We start from the raw sequence: 18,156 nt of genomic DNA, 5'->3' as shown, positions 1-18,156 counted from the left end.
CTGTTCGCATGGCGTGAATGTATATCGTTCCCCATAGCAATTACACAGCTCGAGTGACCTCGATAGGGAACGTCTCGGTTATGTGAAGCATAACCCTGGTTCCCTGAGAGGGAACAAGATGCTGCGTAAGCTTGCCATACTCTCTAGTAGCTACAGAGGCTCGTGCCTTCCTGCAGAAAATCTGACGTGACGATGTGAAGCGAATGCCTTTATGGAGCTCGAAATGTAGCTCCCTTGGGGTGTCGCTTAAGCGACATCAGCCAATAAATTGCCCTGATTGAATAAGGGCTTGAGACCACATGACACGGGACGTGTCCCCATAGTGATTACGCAGCGTCTCGTTCCCTCTCGAGGAACCAGGGTTATGCTTCACGTAACCAAGATGTTTTGTTCAGCGTCCCTGCTTTGTTGGGGGATTGTTTGTAATATCTAATTGGGCAGCACTATAAAATTCATGCTCGATGCAGCATGTCTTGCATTTTGTTTATATGTGCAACAGCAACAGCAGCGTGTCCACATGGTAACTCAGCATGTATGTGTATTTTCTAGCAGTTGCAAGTCTCTGTATTTGCTCTGCAGCAGCAATATTAGCAGCAGCATTAGCAGATCTAGTCCACCAAGGTCAATATCCTATCAGTATCTCATACCCATATTCACATGCTAATAAAAAGAGTTTTCATGACTGAACAACAGCTATACCATCACCACCTCATGTGAGATATTTTTTCAGAGCCCTAAACAATAATCCAAACTTTTGAAAAATTGAAAGATTACTACTTTAAAAGATTTCTCTAGAACAAGTGGTTTCTCACAGTGACTTTTGCAAAAACTTTCTCTGAGACAAAATATGCTTCTGCTGTAAACAATACAAAAAGAGAGACAGCAACACAAAGAAGGAAAAGCTGCTTTCTTTATCTTGACTAATAGAACAATTTTTCATAACTATGATGACACAGGCACAGATGATTCATGTAGTATCTGATGGATCAGCAGAGTGATGCTTAGATGCTATATTACCTCTAGTCCTCTGGCAGACACGCTCAGTTATCCTTTTTTATTGGTATGAGTGAGTTTTATTTTTCCCCACACATTCTCTCAGGCATCGGTTCAAACCAGCAAATAATGCTTGCAGGCTGTTCATTTGTTTTGACAAGGCACACTGTCTAAAGGAGCATTGTCAGATTGGTCATACTTCCAAGAATCACAAATTCTTATGTCAGATTTCTGTGCCTCGAATAAATCTCAGAGGATCTTTCAGTTGTAACAATTTGGCCATCTGATGCTGTAAAAGCAAACATAACAGACTAGTGCTGTCATAAAAAAACATCACATCCCATTTCCTCAATTTAACTGTGCCAAGGTGGGGGTCAGTTTCATCAGAAAGGCAAAGTATCAAGGTTGGCAGACTATGATACAAGAGCACTAACAAGTATGATGCAAAAACAGTGATCAGTGAATAGTAGGGATGGGACGATATGGTTCTCATGATTCGGTTCGATATACGATATGAGGTTTATGATTCGAAATAATCTTGATTCAATATGATAACACTTAAATGTATGTAAATGCAGAAAATTGTATTTATTTATTGAAAAATGTTTGCGTAAAAAGCACATTATAATTTATTATCAAAATAAAGTTCTTTAATCCACAATAAAAATCTTAAGAATTTAAATAATAAGAGTCTCTCATATACCTTTCACTATAAGAAAAGATCAATGTGACAAGGTTCATTAACATACCCCCATCGCCCGACTCAGGCCAGGAAGCCATTTGATGCCCCCTTTTTAGTGAGATCAGTCAGCGGGCTGGTGATGGCACAAACCCAAGTGGAAGCCCAAATACCGTACTTCCACCTGCCCAATTGCGCACTTATTTGGGTTTGCAGTGAGTCCCGCTCCTCTCAACAACCTCAGGACAGCCCTCAGATGCTGCAGGTGCCGCTGCCAATCATTACTGTAAATAATGATATCATCCAGATTGACAGCGGCATATGCAGCATGCGGTCTGAGGATTCGGTCCATGAGCCGCTGAAACATGGCCTGGGCCCCGAACGGAAGCATCAAGTATTGGTGTAATCCGAATGGTGTGGAAAATGCCATCTTTTCATGGGACAAGGGAGTTAAGGGGATCTGCCAATATCCCTTTGTTAAATCCAGTGACGAATAAAAGTGAGCCGCGCCTACCCGATCGAGCAGTTCATCAATCCGAGGCATTGGGTATGCATCAAATTGACACCATATTGACTTTTCTATAATCCACACAGAAATGGACAGAGCTGTCACTCTTCGGAACCAGCACCACCAGGCTGGCCCAGTCACTGTGGGATTCTTCTATTACCCCCATATTTAGCATGGCCTTTAATTCTTCCCGAACCACTTCTTTTTTGTGCTCTGGTAACCAGTAGGGATGAAAGCATACCACTACCCCTGGGGTCATTTCAATATGGTGCTCTATGAGATTCATATAACTGGGAAGAGGCGAGAACACATTTGATAATTCTCCTTGCAACCTGGCAACCTCCATGACTTGTGATGGTGAGAGGTGGTCTCCGCAAGTGACTGGGGTGACTCGATCGGTGGTTTTTAAGTTCACCTCCAGTCCAAGCTCCTCCCTCTCCAGAATCACCATCACCAAAGTCATGGGTACCACCTCTCTCCACAGTTTTAGGAGATTGAGGTGGTAAATCTGATGTGCTCCACCTCTATTCTTCATTTAACTTCATAATTGATTTCCCAGACTCACCGTGTGACCTCAAAGGGCCCTTGCCACTTGGCGAGTAATTTAGAGCTTAATGTGGGGAGTAATACAAGAACTATATCTCCTGGTGTAAATTCCCGTAGCCGAGTACCCCTATTATATAGCCGGCTTTGATGTTCTCCTGTGTTAATTGCCCCAGTGTGTGGAGTTTTACTCTCAGGTCATGAACATATTGAATTTAGTTTTTGCTGTTTGAAGGTCCCTCCTCCCAATTTTCCCGTAGGACGTCAGCATGCCGCGCGGTCGATGCCTGTACAATAATTCAAATGAGGAGAACCCCGTGGAGGCTTGCGGGACCTCTCGTACTGCAAATAATAGGGGCTCAAGCCACTTGTCCCAATTTTGAGCGTCTTCGTGCACAAACTTATGAATCATATTCTTTAGTGTCTGATAAAATCATTCGACCAAGCCGTCCGTTTGAGGGTGGTAAACACTGGTCCGAATAGAATCCCCAATAATTCATAATGTTTGTGTAGTGTACATGACATAAATGTCATGCCCTGATCAGTGAGGATTTCTTTTGGACTCCCCACTAAGGAGATTATTCTGAAGAGCAACACTACGTGCAGAGATGTTGCGATGAGGCACTGCTTCCAAATATCGTGTTGTGTAGTCCACCAGAACCAACACCAAGTGATGCCCGCGTGCTGTCCGCTCTAATGGCCCGACAAGGTCCATCCCAATTCTTTCGAAGGGGACCTCGATCAATGGAAGGGGGTGCAATGGCGCTCTTGGGGTGGTCGGAGGATTCACCAGCTGACATTCACAGCATGCCGCACACCACCTGTGAACATCCCTGCGAATGCCCGGCCAATAGAAATGGGCCATTAGATGGTTCAGTGTCTTTTCCTGCTCTAAGTGACCTGCCCTCATTTCCCAATGGCTCAGCAGTATTAACAACTGGGTTGTATCCTCCTTTGTCTGAGCGTCCTAAGTCACTCGATACAACCGACCCTTGATAATTGAAAAATATGGATATGCGAGTGCAATGTCTGGCTGGAGGCTTTGACCATCAATCACTTTCACTTGGTCAAAGGCGTGCATAAGGGTCTCGTCTCGCGTCTGCTCCAGAGGGGAATCTCCAGCAGGGCATCAGGGCTGAGGAAGCTGAGATTCCCCCTCCCTTATGTCCTCCTGACGTGGAGCTGACGTAGACAGCCCTGGCTCCGCCTCCCCAGCCAGCGAGTCACACACCACACAACGATACGCTTTGTTGCAGGACCCATCCACACACATTCCTCTTAATAAGGTAGAAAATGGTGGCCAATTTGTTCCCAAGATTAGTGGATGGGTGAGGCAGGAATTAACCGCAGCTTCGACACTGTTTTTGTCCCCGAAATTGAATATTGACCGTCACTGCAGGATAATTTTGGATCTCCCCATGCACACACCTTACCTTCACCCACCGGCTTGTATCCAAACCCTCGGATTGAACCAAGCTTTGGTAAATGGAGATTTGATTACAACCTGAATCCACCAAGGCTTGATATGTACGCCCCTTAATACTTACAGGAATACGGTAAGCTCCTGCTTGATCGAGGGTGGCCTGTGGCACATCGGGGAACTGAACCAATGTCTCCACTTCCATCGTGGGGCATCGTGAATCCACCAAGGCTTGATATGTACGCCCCTTAATACTCACAGGTGTCCGGCATGATCCTGCTCGATCAGGGGCGGCCTGTGGCGCGTCAGGGTCCTGGACCAATGTCTCCACCTCTATCATGGGGCATCAGTCCTGGAAATGCCCAGGTTTCCCACAGAACCACCAGACCGGCCCAGACTTCACACCCACACCCACGGCAGCAGATTCACCAGACTGTGGGGGAGAGCGGAGAGGGTTAGGGGAAACCGGCACGTTGAACAGCCCACGGGACCGGGTAACCGGTTTTGGGGTAGGAATTCCCCATTTCCAGGAGAACAGGATGAGGGGAAGGAGAGGGGGATGGAAGAGAGAGAGAGAGAGAGAGAGAGAAAGAGGGCCTGCCGGCCCCCGAATACACCACCATATGGTCCTTAGCCGGCTGGACCGCCCCATCCAACAATGCTGGTCGGTGCACTGGACCCACTCCACTGTCCCTCTCAGTAGCCAGGCGATTAACTGCTCAAGTACCACCAGATTGAGTATCTCCTCTGCGTTGCGATCTTCAGCCAGCATCCACCTTCGGCAGGCATCACAGAGCAGTCGGAAAAAGTGAACGGGCGGCCGTGCTCACCAAGCGTCAGTGACCAGAAGCACTGGTGATACTGCTCCAGGCTACAGCTAACATGCTGCAAGATGGCTCTTTTCAAATCCTTGTACACCAGGAGGTTATTAACCGGAAGTTGATGGGCCACAAGTAGGGCTTCCCCAGTCAGCAGCGAAAATAGGCGGACCGCCCATTGGGTGTTTGGCCACTTCCATGCCTCGGCCATCCACTCAAACAGCTCGATGTAAGCCTCAGGGTCATTTTGCAGTCCCATCTTAGCGAGAATGGCCGTAGTCGCGGCTGGGGTCGTGGTGGCAGATCCCTCCTGGAGTACTAAGCTCCGCAACACCTGCCAGTCCTCTGCTTGAGCCTAGACCAATGCCTGAAACCACTGCTCCTGTTCCTAGCATATCTCAAGCAGAGCCTGATTTTGAGCCTGGTGGATGCCGGCAAGGGCCTTACAGATTTCAGCCAGCAGCTAGGACTCCATGATGGCGTTTCCTTCCTCCAAACAATCCAGGGTTTTGGCAACACTTTGACAAGGTTCATTAACTCTGAAGGAGGAAGCGGGAGCTGAGTAAACAATCCAATGTGAGTTTTTTATTTACATCACTCTTTCAGTGTAATACACAAACAAATGGCTTTTCAGCCCAAACAGAATCACACTCAGTCAGCGTTGTGCATGTCTCTCTCCTCTGGCAGTCTGGACACCCTTTTTATCCCTCTCCAGCTCTCACTGAAACACAGAACAGCTGTTAGAGATAATTTCCCACAGGTGTCAATCCTTATTTTTCTTCCTCTTCCATCCTCGTTCTCCACAGACATCACTCGGCCATGCCCACACCACACATACCCCCTCATACCCCCACAATCTGTCCTCCACGGTAGCTCTCAAATGTCATTAGTACTTCTGCATAATCAAATTTGCAGTGACAGGTTTGGTTTACGAGACCAGAACCATTTGAACCATTGACTCTTGGTGTCAATGACTTCAAATCCTGCATTATGTCATGATGTAGCAAGTTAGGTTAAATAAGCGCATGATCCTTTACTTATATGACCATAAATCAAAAGCACCAGCCCACAGACATTTTAAAACATCACCTCCACACTGATGTTTTCATTGGCCTATGAGCCAGACCTTCAGTGGAACACAGAGAAAATACAGTATCTAACTAAAAAATGCATGTAATTCAGGACACTTGAATTTACCACTGTCTATCCCAGGAAGACAAAGAGTTAAAGATGTAAAACTGGGACCTAAGCATTCACTGAGATCAAATATTGCCTGACCTGCCCCCTTCGAAACCCCACTGACTAATGACATTAAGACATGCAGTCAGTCCAGACTAAATGTACACACACAGCAGACTGCTGACTTCTTTCACAGCATTAAACAGGGAGACATCTTTACACACGAATGCACTCCTGCAGCCATACTTTCTCATATACACACAGAACAGTGTTTGACAGATCAGACACATTCAGAAACTAGCCGCTTATGGTATTAGTAACATGAAACCATATACAATGAGAAGCACTCATGACGGCTAAAGGGTAAAAGCAGATTTTGTTAATTCAAGTGTTTTTGGCAGTGCTTGTATGTGTGTATATGGTTTCTCATTCAATTATTCCATTAGGTTCCCTTATGTGGTTACAGCATTGAAAATGGTTTTATTGAGCCCCAAAGGAATCTTTTCCATCATAAACCACATATGGGACATGTTTGTATTAGACAAAATGATGTGTAGAGATACAGTGTTGTGAAAAACTATTTGCCTCCATTCTGATTTCTTCTGTTTTTGGTATATCTCATACTAAATTGTTTCAAAAATTAAAACAAAATCTAACATAAAACAAAGGCAATTTGAGTAAACACAAAATACAGTTTTTAAATGATAATGTTAATTATTGAAGCAAACATGTTATCCAACATCAACTGGGCCTGTGTGAAAAATGATACATTTTTGGAAACTATATTTTGTGTTTACTCAGGTTGCCTTTGTTTTATGTTATATCTCCTTTGAAAATAAAACAAATTTAATAAACATTTGTATGAAAAATACACAAAAATAGAAGAAATCACAAAGGGGGCAAATACTTTTTCACAGTACTGTATATAGCAACTGTGTGTATATGTATATTCATACATTCCATGTCCAAGTATGTGGATACCTACAAACTACAACTACATGTGCTTGATTAACATTTATTTTGAAATCATGGGCATTAATTGGGAGTTGCTCCTCCATTTGCTCCTAGATCCTAGATGTTGGATTTGCTCCCATAGACATAAGAGTACTGATGTTGGGAGATGAAGCCTGACTTGCAGCATGCAGGCCAGTCAAGTTCTTTACAACAGACTTGGTAAACCATTTCACTGGTGGCATCTTGTGACAGTGCCACGTAGAAAGTCACTGAGCTCTTCTGTCCCCCATTCTACTTAAAATGTGTCTAAAGAGATTGTATTACTGCATACTTTGTTTTATGCACCTGCTAGTAACATATTTAGCTGAAATAGCCAAAACCTCTTTATTAGAAGGCTGTGTCCAGTGTCTACATGTTTATGTATTAAGGCTGTCAATAGCTTAAAATTTACTTGATGTGCCGGTTAATTAATCGTATTAATAGCAATTACTGAATATTAATATTTACAGAGAGAGGTCCCAAAATAAATATAATTTAGTATATTATAAACTAATTATAAATATACTGTAATATATAATAAATATTACAACTCAGATAAATAATATTCATAACAAATGCAAGTGAATGGTTGCCGAATTTTTGAAGCTCTAAAAAGCACATATAGCCATCATAAACATAATCTATATGACTCCAGTGGATTAATTAATGTCTTCTGAAGTGAAACGCTAGGTGTGTGTAAGAAATAGATTGCACATACGTGATGTGAGAGGCAGTTTGAACACCACCCTCATCAACGAGCTGGTCGGAAGCGAATATTTTTAGTGAAAAAGTTTTAAATATTGATCTATTTCTTATAAACACCTAGCGTTTCATTTCAGGAGACAGCTTAAAAAAATATGGCACCCATTTACTTGCATTGTGTGGACCTACACAGCTGAAATATTCTTTCAAAAATCTTTGTGTTCAGCAGAAGAAAAAGTCATTCACATCTGGGATGGCATGAGGGTGAAAAAATGATGAGAGAATTTAAATTTTTGGGTGAACTAACCCTTTAATTCAGCCCTAATATGTATATGTACTATATTTATGTATATGTATAAGCACAAGTGTAGTTGAATACCTCCACATAGATGGGCCTGTTCTCAGTGATGGTGAGGAATGACTGTATGCTGGGGTAGTGGAAGGGATTGTTATACAGCTCCATATTCAAGGTTACATTGTCCACAGAGTCTTCAGCGATATCATCAGGTCCAAAATCAGCTGGGGTCTCCTGGTTCTTACTGTATGTGCAGTTGAACTGAGGAGAGAGAAACAGAGAGTAGAGTGGGAAATCTGACATCAGCGCTTGACATTACTGGAGCCCTTAGAGAATCAGTGTTAGTGGCAGTTTAGTTAGGACAACTCTCTGAGAAGTTTATAAAAGATTTTATTAATGTAAATGACATTGGAGTAGGCTTGTTCTTGCAAACTACATTTGCTTTGCGCACACTGCTGCTGCTTGACATTAATAAATATGCTGCTGCTGTTAGAAGAGAGAGATGCTGCTGCTGCTGCTTGAAATAAGTCAAAATGCTGCTTCTGTTGGAATGGTGCTGCATCTAAGATGAGAGACATGCTGCTATTGAACAAAATCACTTAACCCCCCCGTAAAGCAGATCTAGACCTTTGATGCTGGGGAGGAGGAGGGTGAATGCTATGCAAGGCTGTGCTGCTGAACTTGAGTCGAATCCGTTGAGGTGAGAACTGTTTTATATGTTTTGACAGAAGGGTGTAATTGCCTGATTGGTTTACGCAGATTGGCCTGCACCATGTAGAGTTTCCTACTTTAACTCAACAGGACATTTCAACTGAACTCAACTCAACTGAAGGGAAATATGAAGGACAGAGAAAGAGAATATCTTTGCAGATGTACAGTAAGGAGCAGAGTGGCAGTTTTCCCATTAAGCAGGTCAGGAGGAGTTTAGTAAAGACAGATTCTGAGTGTTGGGCCAAGTTCAAACACCTATCAAAATAATTCCCCCTGGCAGTAATAAACGATGTTTGCGATACCTAATCAGATGCACCTGTTGCATTATTTTGCTGAAGGTGATCATGTAAATAAAGTCATAATTAAGCAGTATTTTAATGTGCATAAAATACAACATAGTTCATTTAATTTGTCTGGATATTACTTTGAACATAACATTAGACATTTTCTGGTGTGATGGCAAAAATATTCAAAAGAATATTTAAAATTCTACAAGGGTTTGATAAGATAATGTCTAGTAGCTTACACATGGTATTCTAGTTTAGCAGGCTAATTGGTTTTCCTGCTAACCAAAAGCTTACAGAAAACATAAGAAAATTTTTACTTTTACTTAGTCAAGAAATTATTACTAGGACAATCTGAAGCATCAGTTATATCAGGTGATATAGAATATAATAAAACAAAATACATTTATTAATGTATTGATGGTTGGTGATTAAGACTATACAGATCAACAAGCTTTTATCAGGCATGTCAAGGGACAGTAAAAGCTGCTTCCCCCGTCACTCTATTTAATTAGAAAAAAAAATTCACTCTCATTATATAATAAAACAAATAAACACTAAAAGTTAAATGGTGCACTCCGTAATTTTTGGAACTTGTCGTCTTGGACGTACACTGACACCTAGTGTTGTGAATGCAGCATCATTCAAACACAATAGACTTCAGTGACCAGTGATATTGTAGTTCCCTATCTGTCACTCACTTGACGTTGTGTCGATGTAGTGACACTAGGGGTCACTCTTGGGAGCCCCAAACACCTCTGATTTTGAAAAAAGGCCAATGGGAATTGGCAAGTGGAATTTGCATGCCACTCCCCCAGACATACGGATATAAAAGGAGCTGGCTCGCAACCACTCATTCAGATTTTCTCTTCGGAGCCGAGCGGCTGTGTTCAGCGAGCTGAATTACTCTGCTGATCCATTCACCTCGAAAAGCTGTTGGATTTATGGCGCATTACAGCGGCTTCTCCCCCTCTTGCACTGGTGAAGTGCAGAGAATGCTCCTGGGTGCTTCAGCAGCTAATAGAGTATATTCTTCCTTCTGAAAGAGTATATTTCCCTTCTAAAAGAGTACAGAGAGTGTTTTTTTAAAGATGCCTCTCCTTTTGTGTGTATTTCCTGGTTGCGGTCGTTACCTCTCCGTTTCCGATGGCCACGATCGCGGTCTTACATGCTTGGGCGCTGCCCACGTGGAGACAGCGTTTGTGGATGGGTCATGTTCACACTGCGAGAGCGTGACCATGGCAACGTTGCGGTCACGGTTTTTCCTTCGTTAGAGGGAAAGACCACCCCAGCGGCTCCCCGCCTCGGTCCTTCTACCTACGGGTTTGAGGCCGTGTCGGTTAGCACTGGGGGTGATTTGGGGATCCCAATGGGAGCCACTCCCCCGGGTAACTCCCCACAGACCTCCCATTCCCCAGGCTCGTCTCAGGGTGAGTTCGCGATCTCGTTTCGGCGCTCACGAAGTGGATGAGCTCTCGATTGCAGCATCGGAGAGTGGGCTGTCCAGTCTGACGCTGAGGACTCGACTGGGCTTCCACCTTTGGGTGCGGTCGCCCAGTTACAGCCTGACGTGCAGCTGGCAGCCATGCTTGTCTGGGCGGCTGCGTGTGTCGGGCTGGAGTGGAACCCTCCACTCCCCTGAACCCTCGCAGCCTGACGATTGGTTTCTGGGCCCGGAGCGCCACTCACGGCCGCGCCCCGCCCCAGTCCCTTTCTTCCCGTAGGTGCTTGAGGAGCCCACAAGGTCGTGGCGGAAAACTTTCACTGCCCGGACCCGGTCTCTGAGCTCCTCCGCTCTCACTACTCTCGATGGTGGGGCTACTAGGGTGTACACTGCGATTCCCCAGGTGGATAAGGCGGTTGCGGTGCACCTGTGCCTGCAAAATGCCAGCACCTGGCGGGGCCGCCTGAGACCCCCTTCCAGCGCCTGTAGGGTTATGTCATCTCTGGTAACTAAGGCCTGCGGTGCCACTGGACAGGCCGCCTCCGCCCTGCACGCCATGGCTCTCCCTGCAAGTGCACCAATCCAAGGCGCTAAGAGAACTGCACAAGGGTAGTTCTGACCCGGAATTGATGCAGGAGCTGTGCTCGGCGACCAACCTCGCTCTCCGGGCGACAAAGGTCATGGCGCGGACTCTTGGGCAGGCAATGTCCACCCTGGTGGTCCAGAAGTACCACCTATGGCTTAACTTGGTCGAGATGTGGGAAGCTGACAAGGTACGGTTCCTTGATGCCCCCGTCTCCCAGGTCAGCCTGTTCGGCGACACCGTTGAGGCCTTCGCCCAGCAGTTCTCGGCGGCAAAACAGCAGACGGAGGCTATTCAGCACATCCTGCATCAGCGCGGTTCAAGACCTCGCACCTCGTCTGTTCGTCACCAAGGGCGTCCTCCTGCCACAACAACACCGGCTCCACCACAGCTTGCCCCCGGCGTGGAGCCACCCGCAGGAAGCAGACGCCACCCGTCTCAGGGCTGGCTGCCAAGAACCCGAGGAACCCTGCGACGGGCAACCCAGGCATGTGGAGACCTGCTGCAGGCCTAGAGATGGTAAGCAGACCACTCCATCCCCCGGTGGAGGGCTGGGAGGAGAATCCTTTGCCTTTTCGTTGATTCGCTGCATGCCCAAAGGGAGCGGTTTCCTCATTCCTTGGGTCACATATCCGGTGCTCACGGCCGTCGTTCCTTAATGGCAGGTATGGTGCTCCAGGGGCGGCCCCCCCGCCCCTGCGTGCCCAGCTGTGGCATGAACATGCCCACATCAGGTTGGTTCCGACGGACTGCGGGAATGATATTCCTCCTCCCCCCTCCCCGGGCCGATCCTATGGTGGGTAGCAGGAGCCAGGTAAGTGCTTCGATGTCCCTGGACTCAGCACGGCCACGGGGCACGAGCCCTCTCGACATGGCATCTCAGGCTCCACCCCGCCGCGAGGCCTCCGACGAGATTATCCCCTTGATCCCCCTCGCTCATAGCTTGGAGGCGTGGCTTGTGCTTCCCAACCCGTCGCAATGGCTGACCCGGACTGTCCGACTCGACTATGTGATTCAGTTCGCCAGGCGCCCGCCCAGGTTCAGCGGCGTCCGCTTCACCTCAGTGAAGGGTGAGAACGCCGCTACCTTGTGTGCGGAGATCGCTACCCTTCTACGGAAGGGTGCGATAGAGCCTGTCCCTCTGGCTGAGATGAAGGGGTTTTACAGCCCCTACTTCATCGTACCAAGGAAAGGTGGTGGGTTGTGGCCAATCTTGGACCTGCGAGTACTGAACCAGGCTTTGCACAGACTCCCTTTCAAGATGCTGACGCAAAAACGCATTCTAGTGAGCGTCTGAAGACTGGTTCGCGGCGGTAGACCTGAAGGACGCGTACGTCCACATCTCGGTTTTACCTCGACACAGACCCTTCCTGCAGTTTGCTTTCGAGGGCCAAGCGTACCAGTACAAGTTCCTCCCCTTCGGCCTGTCCTTGTCCCCTCGCATCTTCACGAAGGTCGCAGAGGCAGCCCTTGCCCCGCTAAGGGAAGTGGGCATCCGCATCCTCAACTATCTCGATGACTGGCTAATCCTAGCTCACTCTTGGGATGTGTTGTGTGCGCACAGGGATCTGGTGCTCACGCACCTCAGCCGGCTGGGGCTTTGGGTCAACTGGGAAAAGAGCAAGCTCTCCCCGGTTCAGAGCATCTCTTTTCTCAGTTTGGAGTTGGACTCAGCATCAATGATGGCGCGCCTCAGGAATGAGCATGCACAGTCAGTGCTGAACTGTCTGAAGGCGTTCAGATGGAGGACAGCGGTTCCACTGAAACTTTTTCAGAGGCTCCTGGGGCATATGGCATCCTCAGCGGTGGCCACACCACTCGGGTTGATACATATGAGGCATGGCGCTGCGGGACACATCGTGTGGTCATCATGCCGATCTGTCCACCTCTTCAGCCCTTGGACCGACCTAGCATTTCTACGGGCAGGGGTTCTCCTAGAGCAGGTCTCCAGGTGCGTCGTGGTTATGACAGACGCCTCCAAGGTGGGCTGGGGCACCGTATGCAACGGGTACGCAGTCGCCGGCTCTTGGACTGGCCCGCGTTGGCACATCAACTGCCTTGAGTTGTTGGCAGTACTGCTTGCCCTGCGGAGGCTCCGGCCGTTGATCCAGGGCAAGCATGTGTTGGTCCGGATGGACAACACAGCGATGGTAGCGTACATCAACCGCCAAGGCGGCCTATGCTCCTGTTGCATGTCACAACTCGCCCGCTGTCTCCACCTCTGGAGTCAGCAGCGCCTCAAGTCACTGTAAGCCACTCATATCCCAGGCGACCCCAACACTGCAGCGGATGCGCTGTCACGACAGGTTACGCTCAGGGGAGAGTGGAAACTCCACCCCCAGGTGGTCCAGCTGATTTGGAGTCGAGTCGGTCGAGCACAGGTAGACCTATTTGCTTCCTGGGAATCCTCCCACTGCCCACTTTGGTATGCCCTGACTTGCAGGAGAGGCTGGAGGGGCGGCTGTCCCCCTCCACCTTGAAGGTGTATGTAGCCACCATTTCGGCACATCACGATGCAGTAGATTGTAAGTATTTGGGGAAGCACGACTTGATCATCAGGTTCCTGAGAGGAGCTAGGAGGTTGAATTCCCCCAGACTGTGCCTCATCCCCTCGTGGGACCTCTCTGTAGTCCTTCGTGGTCTACGGGGAGCTCCCTTCAAGCCCCTAGAGTCAGTTGAGCTTAAGGCACTTTCTTTGAAGACTGCCCTCCTGACTGCGCTCACTTCCATCAAGAGGGTAGAGGACCTGCGGGCGTTCTCTGTCAGCGAAACATGCCTAGAGTTCGGTCCGGGCTACTCTCACGTGATCCTGAGACCCCGACCGGGCTATGTGCCCAAGGTTCCCACGACCCCATTTAGGGATCAGGTGGTGAACCTGTAAGCGCTGCCCCAGGAGGAGGCAGACCCAGCCTTGGCGTTGCTGTGTCCGGTGCGTGCTTTACGCATCTATTTGGATCGCACGTAGAGCTTTAGAAGTTCCGAGCAGCTCTTTGTCTGCTTTGGCGGACAGCGGAAAGGGAGCGCTGTCTCCAAACAGAGGATCGCCCATTGGGTCATTGATGCCATTGTGATGGCATATCACGCTCAGGCCGCCCCCGTGGGGCTACGAGCCCACTCTACTAGGAGTGTGGCAGCCTCCTGGGCCCTGACCAATGGCGCCTCTTTGGCAGACATCTGCAGGCTGGGCAACACCCAACACCTTTGTGAGGTTTTATAATCTCCGGTTTGAGCCGGTCTCATCCCATGTACTGTCAGGTACGAGCAGGTAAGTTATGGGACAGCTGGCCGGGTGTACCACTTGCGCATAGCACCTTTCCCCTCCCATGAGATGAAGACGTGCGCTTTTGACTCCCAGTCGTGTTCACAAGTTGTGATCCCTGGATGAATTTCCTCCTTAACCCTGTGGCAGGCGAGTTTGCGGAAAACTCGCTGCCGGCCTAGTACATGTGCTAACTAAGTCCTGTACTGGGGTAGGTGCTCCACATGCGCTGGTTCCCCATAGGTGACCACATGTGATATATCTTCCACTAAATCGTTTCCCTGTCGGTAAACTGCATCGTCCTTGTCCCAGTCACTGTATTTGCAGAACTCCTCCCCTGTTGGATAGGACCTACCATGGGACTTCTCCACATGACATACTTCCGACAAGACTCGGTAAGACCATGTGACATATTTCCACTCAAAACAGGGCGGTTACTGAGATTATACTGAGGTCATGTGATCATAACATGGCAACCCCTCATGACGGGACCCTCTCCATGTAAAATAAAACAGCTTTTATAAGGTTACTGATATGACTGGAGTCTTCATCTCATGTCAGTGGTCATGATTATATACATATGTTTCAAAATTACTATTTATTTTACTATTGAGTATTGAGTTAATATAGGAAAAATTAATGAGTGCACATTTAACATGTAAATAAATATCATACCAAGATAGTGGTGTGATGTCCGCTCTCTGGTAAAATTCTTGCTGTCACCTCCGTGTCTCCTGGGAATACATCTCCTAACTCCAGATCTTCATATTCAACAGGCCAGCCACTCCCATCCCGTTGTTCTGATTGGCTAATAACAATCTATCAATCACAAACACACTTAGCTCACAACTGCTCAGTATTAAGGTAAGGTAAAAAGCAACAATTTCCTAACAATCAAATTTCCTCCTCAAAACTTTCCTTTGGAATGACATTGCTTGAGTCTGCTGTTTGGTGCAGATACAGCCAGAGATACCTAAATGTATTCTTGCCAAAGGTCTGGGAATGCACAATTTCAGTGAAGTTACTCCAAGGGCAGATGAAAAAAAAAAACAAAACAAAAAAACCCTCTCCGTTCTTCTCATTAGAAAAAGTAAGCCAATCCATTCACATTATAATTTGAGAATCACCTCCCCATGTGAGCTCGGGATAGTCTGTGGATTCAAATGTGACAGAGGCCTGTGAACATTGTCCCACGGAGGTGAAATGTTGAAATTTATTCACACAAGACTTGCCAATTTGTCACAGAACTGTCATGGCAAACAACCTCCTTTGATGTTCTCTGAATCTCTCTCAGAGCCAGTTCTAGACCCCGACCATATGGGTCACATCTTTTTAATTGCCCCTGAGGCTTAGAGTTCAGAATAAAGGATAAATATTTGGAAGGTCGCCCAGTTTTCTAATGGCTCGAAGGCTAAAATGTGGTGTTAGGAATTTCCGTTAGAAATTATCGCAGAAGATCAGTGTGGAAGTGAATCGTCCCTAGTGCGTGATAATACACATGCTGGACAAGAAAACACAAAAAAAAGATACCTTATGTCAGAGGGGACAATGCATCTCAGCTGAGTCTGAACACCAACACATATCAGACAGAGTAAAACTAACAAAGACTAGATTACATGGTCTGAGATTATTGATTCAACATTGGCTTTAGTACTCACTGAATTGATATAGAAGACCACCGGGCTGGGGTGGGAGGGGTATTTAGTGGTTTGGCAACCAGACAGGGGAGTCTCCAGTATATAGTGGGTGGTGTTGGAGGTTGCTTTACATTGGGAGTCCTGAAGAGTGATATTGACTTTACCAAACCCATTTGCCTGAGAGATCATTAAGGAAACATAAATTAAAAAACATTCTTGACATTTGACAACATATCACACAAGATCTATTATCAAAATGTTGACTTCAAATCTGAGATCCATAACGTATTTTAACATTTAACAAAAAATAATGCGTGTTCCCACTGACAAACAAGACTTGCAATCTGGTCCTGGTCTAACTCTGACCATAACTATTTTGATTGTAAAATAAGGGTTTTCTCTCTCTTCTGAAGTGGTCAATTACGCCACCTCTGGTTTCAGCAGGACTGACGTCAGTGCATACAACCCACACAGTCTGTGAATATTCACACTGCATCAGCTAGGTTCACACGCAACACTTCTGAGCTTCTTTAACCTCTTCATTTTGTTCATACATCCCTACAAAAATTTTAAATACTATCCCTACCTGATCCTTTCTTAGCACTAACTGTGCCCTTTGAACTCCTTGCAGCAGCTTCAATGTTGTATAATAGTCATGGTGCATTATTGTCACTTTTGCAAAGAGTTACATATATTGAGCCTTATTAATAAAACATGAGCAGAACAAATCTGTGTGTAAATGCATTCTTTTGTAAATTGTCCCATTGATTTTGAAAGGGACAATTTACGTAAGGATCGTTTTAATAACAATTTACACACACATTTGTTCAGCTCATATTCATTGAATAAGGCCCAATGTGTGTTCATTTGTTTGCAACTTAATTTCTTGTTTGCGATTTTATATCTCGAAATTGCAACCTTTTTTTTTTCTTTTTTGCTCTGTTTTTTCTTGCTACTTAGACACTTCAAACTGCAACTGTGACAAGCACCAACCTTTAACCCTTGTAAACAAAAGGTTGTCCACTTGTCACTGATTGGTCAGTTATTTTGTTTGATACCTGTAGTGTTTCCTTGTCAATGCTGACCACCATCTTATTCTTCTCACACTGCACATTGAATCCTATGCTCTGAGCACCCTGCTGCTCCTCAGGAGCCCCAACCGGATACACTCGCTCCTCCAGAGATGGTAATAGAGGTGGGAATGGCAGACCTTTCTCCAGGGAGGGCAGGAAAGGGAAGGGCAGCCCCGTCCACACAGGGGAGTCCTGGGTGCTGGGTTTAGGAAGTGAGTCAGCATTGCGGAGAATAGACAGTTCTGGTGGGAACATGCCATCATCCATAATCCCTAGATCTGGAAGTGAAAGCATCAAGATTAAATCATCAATCTGGCCTGACATCTTCAGAAGCAGACAGTAGCAGACAGTAGACTGGTGTTTGTGGCATGACCCAGGTAATTGTTTTGTATACATAATTTTAAACACTTTTTTGTTGTTAATGTAGATGCAAGGAAATCACACAAAGCAAACACAGCTAAAACCAATTAAAATTAGCACACAATATATACACTACTGCTCTTTGTAGGCTTTACAGGTTTTAAATTGTGCCCAAAATGCAAATAAATGTAATTATATTCTGATAAATTACATTGACCATGTTTACATCCACTTCCGTTTGTCCATATTCTGGATGAGGCTTTTGAAAAAGATGTTTACATGCTTCTTTGCTATTGGAAAGTTCAAGAATGTAATCAGCAAAATCCCAATAACACAGACATACACATTCTTTTCCTGCTATTCTCTACTGGAAATACTAAAGATGCTCACTCTTGCCATTTAATTACAGTGAATCTTACAGTAAAATTTCAATCAAAACATTAATTTTCAGTAATGTCCTTAACAACAACACACACAAGCATGATGAATTGCAAAATGTAGGTCACAAGAGTCTTATTTTAATTTTTGTAAAATGTTAGTTAAAAAAATATCCAGTCCCCTCTTTGCTCCAAAAATGTGTTTCTTCAATAGCTTTCCACAATCTAATATCACCCAGAATTACCTTTGTTTTGACATGCACAGATATAAATGAATGTTCAGTCAAGGTAGTTATTC

At 46.0% G+C, this 18,156-nt stretch overlaps 1 protein-coding gene across 4 annotated transcripts in view; it reads right to left on the bottom strand.

Moving 5' to 3' along the window:
- The window catches only part of LOC127449630 (transforming growth factor beta receptor type 3-like), a 228,145-nt gene that overhangs the window by 31,326 nt on the left and 178,663 nt on the right, over positions 1–18,156 (bottom strand). For all 4 annotated transcript variants that reach the window (XM_051713153.1, XM_051713152.1, XM_051713154.1 and 1 more), the window contains 4 exons: positions 17,107–17,399; positions 16,070–16,225; positions 15,087–15,230; positions 8,215–8,391 (listed from right to left, as the gene is read on the bottom strand). In XM_051713153.1, the coding sequence (XP_051569113.1) occupies positions 8,215–8,391; positions 15,087–15,230; positions 16,070–16,225; positions 17,107–17,399 (770 nt within the window). The remainder of the gene's footprint in view (positions 1–8,214; positions 8,392–15,086; positions 15,231–16,069; positions 16,226–17,106; positions 17,400–18,156) is intronic.

Source organism: Myxocyprinus asiaticus, chromosome 12, assembly GCF_019703515.2.
Source record: "Myxocyprinus asiaticus isolate MX2 ecotype Aquarium Trade chromosome 12, UBuf_Myxa_2, whole genome shotgun sequence".
Classification (NCBI taxonomy): domain Eukaryota; kingdom Metazoa; phylum Chordata; class Actinopteri; order Cypriniformes; family Catostomidae; genus Myxocyprinus; species Myxocyprinus asiaticus.
Note: the sequence above shows the minus strand (reverse complement) of the source record. Positions and strands in the feature narration are given on the sequence as shown.